Below are 6481 nucleotides of genomic sequence, written 5' to 3'. Positions count from 1 at the left end.
CTCAGTTAGCATGTTAAACATCTAAAGCCCAGACCAAACCTGAAATGCTGTGGTGGGACTGTGATAGAGCTGTACATAAACAAATGCCCTCAATCCTCAGTGAGCTTAAACAATATTGTGAAGGAGAGTGGGTCAATATTCCTCCACATCAGTGTGAGAAACTGATGAAGTCATACCAAAAAAGGGTTATTAAAGAATGCATCAGATTGGTAACCTGTCCGGGGTGAACCCTGCCTCTTTCCCTATGATAGGCTCCAGCCCCAGCAGAAGAGGATGGATGGCAGGACGTTAAAGAATAAAGTCCAACTCTTAAGACTACCATGCCCTGGATCACTGAGATTCTATACAGACAACTTCAAAATAATTTAATCTAATGCATTTAACCCACTGCTGTTTTACTGTTTCTGTTTCATAGGCAAAATGTACATTTTGACCAAGAAAGGAACGGGAACAATTTGTGAAATAAAAAAGTCATAAAACCTAAAAAAGCAGATTTTTGAGAACCAGTTTAAATGTGTTTCATGTTCAGCTGAAAATATTAGATTTTATTGTGTTTGTTTGTTTGATCTGCACAGACAAAGAAAAAAAGACTGAAATATGTTTAAGGGTAAAAATTATTATTTTGCTTCTAATGCAAAATATTTGTTACATGTTCATGAATATGAAGTCTGTCCTTTAAATCTCCAATGGATTTATGATGAAGACATTTTTGACTTGACAGGAAATTGAGCTCCACTCTTTGTTTTTTCTTTAATACGATCTTTAGAACAATTTTGCTGGCATGTTGAGCAAAGCCTGAGATATTGATGACTTTGTAATGTGTGAAAGACACTTGCATAGACTGTAGACTTGCAGAGATGCATATAGATAAAGAGCTGCTTTTGAGGCTTCCTCTTATTTGGTGTGAGACAGAGCCTGAGAGCGATTGTCTCAAGATAAAGAGCTGGTAACTATTTCAAATGTATTAGTTTCAGTTCCTATGAGGGTTTGAAAGAACCCTGTCAAGAGTGACCACAGTGTGTTCATACTCATCAGAAAAAGTAAATAGAAGAAGTGAATGCAATACTGACATCATGAACAGAACAATTGAAGTCCTGTACAGGCAGATGTGTTGTTATATTTCATCTTCTTTAGGTTGATGTGTTGTACAGTCTCTAGGTGTCCACAGCCTGGTCATTGAGTCTGAAAGTAAGAAAAATGATGTATTAATTAAAAAAAATTAAATATGTGTGAAAGCATTAGAAAAAGTAATTTTTAAGATATAAAGAAACTTTGTAATAAAAGTATGCATCCTGTTTGTTGTGACTTCAAGCTTGTTCGGGATGTTGTACAGCCCACTGTGTACATTCTGCAGAGTTCTTGTAATATACGTCTCATTTACAATTTTATTGATAATCATAAAACAAACTCACTCAGGTGTTGTGTTGTCTCTGAAGTTGACAACAGCGTAGGGGACATGCTCCTGTTCTTGAAATGACTGAACAGTGGAGTAGGGATGTTCTGTTTGGTTCTTGGACAAGTTGATCTCGCTGTAGTCAAGTTCCTGCTCTGCTGGTTGAGCTGAGATGTCGTCATGCTGGGGACCAAAATTTACCTGATAAATAAGAGAAATAACATGTTCAATTAAATCCAAGGTCATTCTAGGAACAGCTTGGGGCAGTTAGCATAAAATATTAGCTTTACTCAGCTGCTGGAGTGAAGGTTGAATATGAGTTTACGAATGTGACGTAGTTAAAGAAAAAGGAACACTTTTGTTACTACTGGTAGTTTTTCCAGTGTCACAAAGTGAACAAGATGAGTTGTAGTTTTGATTGTTTTACAAAAAGCTCAGCAGGCTTTATTGTACCATTATATAAAATGAATTACGCCCTACAGAAAACCAGAACATAAGAGAAACAATATATTCTGAAATCAGGAACCTCAGATGAGAACTACAGCAGAACCGTGCTCTGATTGTAGAGACTCACAAGCATTTTGTCATTATCTGTTAAAATGAAGCTGCTCTGACGTACATGAAGGAATAATCTAGATAGATCAGAGGGATGTTCCTCTGTTGTAGGAAAAATTATCATATTTATTTTCTTTACCTGCTCCAAGTTTTCCATTGTTTCACTCGTTGGCGATAATCTAGAAGTGCTCCTTTTTCTGCTTAATGAAATAAGTTATTATAAAAGTGAACAGATGGTGTCAGGTTAGTGTGTGAATGACAGTTTGAAAGAGAAACAGTGATGTTCACCTCCTCCACCAGCAGACAGTGAGAAGTATTAAAAGCAGCAGAGCTGCAGAAACTCCTGCAGCTGCTGGTGTCCATGTTCCTGTGATACTTTGGACAGTGAGAGTCTTTGGAGCAGAGCTGATATCTTTGTTGGTTTTCACAGCACAGGAGTAGCTTCCTGCATCCTCCCTGCTGACTGGGTCTAGGATCAGATGTTTGTTCTGGTTCTCTCTCGGGGTCAGAGGTCGACTGTTCAAGTACCAAATGTAGTTTGTGTTGTCAGTCAGAGGACAGCTGGTACTGCAGGTCAGTGTGACTCTCTGACCCTCTGTCACCACTGCAGAAGGACTCATCTTCACTCTCAGCTCTGAAAAACACTTAAACTTGTCAGTAACTGTAAGAGATATTTCTTATAAACAGCAGGCTGGTGTTCAGTGTCAGTGTTACAAAGTAACTGAGAGAGTATTTCTTTCTTTTACAAATATGAGAACTGTATTAAATTTAAGACAATTAAAGGACATGATTTAGTAAAGATTTTATTGTACATGATAACATAAAGAGCTTTAACTCTATGTAGGAGATGACAGATTTAATTGCTCACATAACTTAACATTTGTCTGTCTGTTCTTTCTGTCTATCTGTGGCCTGATAACCATGAATGGACTGAATCAGAAGAACTTGTAGACTAAAAAAAACTTTCATCACTGACTGAGTGAGGAAATAAAATTGCATCAGTCTGTATAAACATCCTGAAAGGTCTGATGACTCCATCATGGATCAGGTTGTGTCTCCTTGACCAGTTTACATATATGAGAAATAGATGAATGATGGTGCTTCAAACTGGTTTGTAACCCAAAATGAACCTACTGACAGTAAATGTTCAAAGGGTCAGAAATGTACAAATCTTACTGTACGTGTGACAGCTGTGACATTACTGGAGGACATTTTTAGTATGAAACCCGAGAGAATTGAACCATAATCAATGGATTTATGACCTGGAATTCCTGCAGTGTTGGACTGAATCCTGGAAGAAGTTTGGTGATTCTGTGCTGAGTCACTGCTTCTCATTGATGCTCTCTCTCCTTCAAAGCAACCCAAGACTACATTTAAAGTCTAAAGTTGTGGACATTCTCTTTTTAACTCTTTCAGTAACAGTAAAGCTGAAAACTTGTGTATAAATATTGCATCTCTCAAACTGTTCTCACAGATTGTTCTAGTCCTTATGCTAACACATACCTGGGATCTGTTTTCACCACTAAAGTAACAAGTGCAAACATAGGTGAGCAGAGCTGCAGCTAACTCTGGACTTGCTCGTGGATTTCATCATCAAGCTGAAACGTTGTAGTCATGCAGCTGTAGGCTGTTAGAGCTGGGTGAGTCTCCTCACTACCAGCTTAGATTAGTTTCTGTTAGCTTATTTGGGTAACACACAGGACTAACTGGGATCTAAACAATGGACAGTGAGTCAAACAAGCTGTAATTACCTGTGACAATCAGAGTAACTCCAGGAAAATCAGACTGATTCACTTCTTCATTTTCTGTTGTGATGGTGAACCTGTATTCTGCTGAGTCATCTCTCTTCAGCTTCTTTAATCTGAGGATGTGTTGGTTCTTCATGCTGTCATCATACTCCACATGATCTGCATCCTCAGTCAGCTGTTCAGCTTCTCTCTTGACTTTATACCAACATTTAGACTGTATCTGCTCGTAGTCAGGATGTGAGTATTTACTGGAGATGTTGACTGAAGATCCTTCCAGAGCACAGATTCTGCTGTGGACATAATTCAACATCCAGCAGGAATCATTAACACCTGAAATATAGATGAGACAGAGAAGAGAGATATTTTAACTTAATTAGTCAAATCAGTTTATTTATATCACACATTTAAACACAACAGATGTTGACCAACGTACTGCACAACAAGTAACAATTATGTTTAATTATACTAATAATTACTAATACTACTAATAAAAAGCAACTAAATGATAATAAATAAATAAATAAATGCAATTAAAATGTTAAAGATGTATAAATGAAGAAAGAAATACACTGGGGAAAATGACAGACTGAGTTACTCTTGGCTGAGACTGAAAAAGCTAAGGAGAAGTCAGGAGATGAATACTGTTAGTATCATAGATGAGCAGATCTGAAGACGGAGATGATTCCAGAGTTTTGGATCTGCAGCTGAGAATTGTGATGTGATCACCAACATTTTTAAACTGATCCTGAACTTTACAGGAAACCAGTGTGATGATTAGTCATAATTGCAAGAAGTGGTGGTAATACTTTGTAAGTGGAGAGACAATAAGTTTACTCACAGACGTCAGCAGAGCGCACATCCTCAAGACCTTTTACAGCACAAGACAAACTGTCTGGATTAGAGCTGGAAACTAGAATCTGTTTTCCCTCCTTCACTGTAGACTTTCTGGTCTCATACCACACAAAGGAAATCAGAGGGTCAGTCAGAAAACAGCTGCTGTTACAGGTCAGTCTGATGTGACCTCTGTGTTCAGCAGGAGTCCTCTGGACATGAATTTCTGTTGGGAGATGATAAACACATTTTCCACCAGTTAATCTCTGTCATGTCAAATAAATTAACAAATAAAAATGAGATTTCAAAATGCAGTTTGTCCAGAGCTTCACCTCTGGGATATGTGATGGAGCAGGACTCGTCCACTGATGTCTGCTGAGAAGAACACATTCTCCCTTTAGCATAGGTCACACTGAAGCAGGTCTGTGTGATGGAATCTGAGAAAAACCAACAACTTTCAGTAAATTCATTAGAGTCTGAACAGTAAAGTGTTTGTGTTTAACATCTCATAACACGATGAGGAGGTGTCCATCATGACTCACCCACAGAGACTTCAGGGGCTCTGAGATCCTCGTAGCCTTTGACAGCACAGGAGTATGTGACTGCTTCCTCACTGCTGAGCAGCTCTTGGTACCAGGGAGACCAGTCCTCATAGAGAAACTCTCTGTTCTTGTACCAGATGTAGGCTGCAGGCTTTTCAGTCAGAGGACAGCTGCTGCTGCACATCAGTGTTACTGTCTGTCCCTCTGTGGCAGGAATCACCTTTACCTGCAGCTCTGAGAAGTCACATGACCAACATGAATACACTGATCATTCATAAACTCATTCATTTGTCATGCATTTGTAAAAAGCACTGTACCTGTAACTTGGAGATGAATTCCACTTTGTTGGCACTTTGATGTGTCAGCAGTTTTAATGCAGCAGTAAAGATTTGCATCTCTCTCTGTTAGATTATTGATTGTTAGAGTGAAATTACTCTCTGCTGACATGCTGTACTTTACATGTGTTTCATCTGTAGAGAGTTCAATCTTGGAGACAGTCAAGTGTCCAGTGTACCAGCTATTTCTTGCAGTGGGATGTTGATGTGAGCAGGGCAGATTCACTGATGAACCTTTCAAGGCACAGATGCTGTTTGGTTTTCCCTGAACACCTTTAACACAACATGTGATTAGAAAACATGGTGAACATTTATGCTAACTTTCTTTTCTGTGCTAATCTGTGATGACAGCATGTTACTGTGAAGGATCACAATCTGGTGCTTTGATACACTTGAGAGTTCAGAACAGCAGAACAAGTCAAAATCCTGTTAACTGTGAATCTCCTGTTTTCTAAAATCATTTTGTAACTTTCTGCAGGTTTGACACTAAAACTTCTGCCTTCCACAAACATCATCACAGTCATCATGAGGAGGACAAACAAATTATTCCTACCTGAGAGACACAGAATGAAACCCATGAACAAACATCCAGCTTCTGCCAACAACATGGCTGTTTTTTCACTTCTAATCAGAAAGTTGATTATATGATTATTATAAAGAGCTGATTACTGCTGCTGCTCTCAGAGTTTCTAAAATATCAGAAACATGAATAAATGTTCAAATCAACATCTGTCTAACAGGAATGACTGACTTGTGTGAGTGTGTCAGCAGACAAACTGCATTCAGCTTTAACATCATCACTTCCTCATTTACTTATTTCCCCACAAAGAGCCCTCTAGTGAAGAATCCATGTATTGCAGGAGATATTTACTGAATTTACTTTTGAATGAATTGTTTTCTGTTTCTTTTTCTTATCACAATTGTTGGCTCTATTATTTTTCAGTAACAAACATGTGACAGGATCTTGTTTCATTATATTTTCATGAGAGCTCTGTCTGTGTGGTGGTTCGGGTGGTCGTCTCACTGCACCAAGCTTGTGGCTTCATGTCTGGGACTTTGCCTTCACATGTTCTTCCT

General features: G+C 38.5%; 1 protein-coding gene across 2 annotated transcripts; it reads right to left on the bottom strand.

Annotated features, from left to right (window-relative positions):
• Window positions 1-501: 501 nt before the first annotated feature.
• On the bottom strand, window positions 502-5554 carry LOC116326302 (B-cell receptor CD22-like). Of its 2 annotated transcripts, none has more exons than XM_039613303.1 (9): window positions 5387-5554; window positions 5070-5303; window positions 4860-4964; window positions 4535-4753; window positions 3700-4026; window positions 2237-2582; window positions 2088-2148; window positions 1413-1594; window positions 502-1182 (listed from the first exon to the last, which is right to left on the bottom strand). In XM_039613303.1, the coding sequence occupies exons 1-9, from the start codon at window positions 5514-5516 to the stop codon at window positions 1155-1157; spliced, it is 1632 nt and encodes a 543-aa protein (XP_039469237.1). In that variant the 5' UTR covers window positions 5517-5554; the 3' UTR covers window positions 502-1154. The 2 variants fall into 2 exon arrangements, with proteins under 2 accessions (XP_039469237.1, XP_039469238.1); XM_039613304.1 differs by having other exon boundaries at window positions 2088-2145.
• Window positions 5555-6481: the final 927 nt, after the last annotated feature.

The sequence above is a fragment of the Oreochromis aureus genome, linkage group 6, assembly GCF_013358895.1.
Source record: "Oreochromis aureus strain Israel breed Guangdong linkage group 6, ZZ_aureus, whole genome shotgun sequence".
Taxonomy (NCBI): Eukaryota; Metazoa; Chordata; class Actinopteri; order Cichliformes; family Cichlidae; genus Oreochromis; species Oreochromis aureus.
The sequence above is the reverse complement of the archived record's forward strand: the minus strand, read 5'-3'. Positions and strand labels throughout refer to the sequence as shown.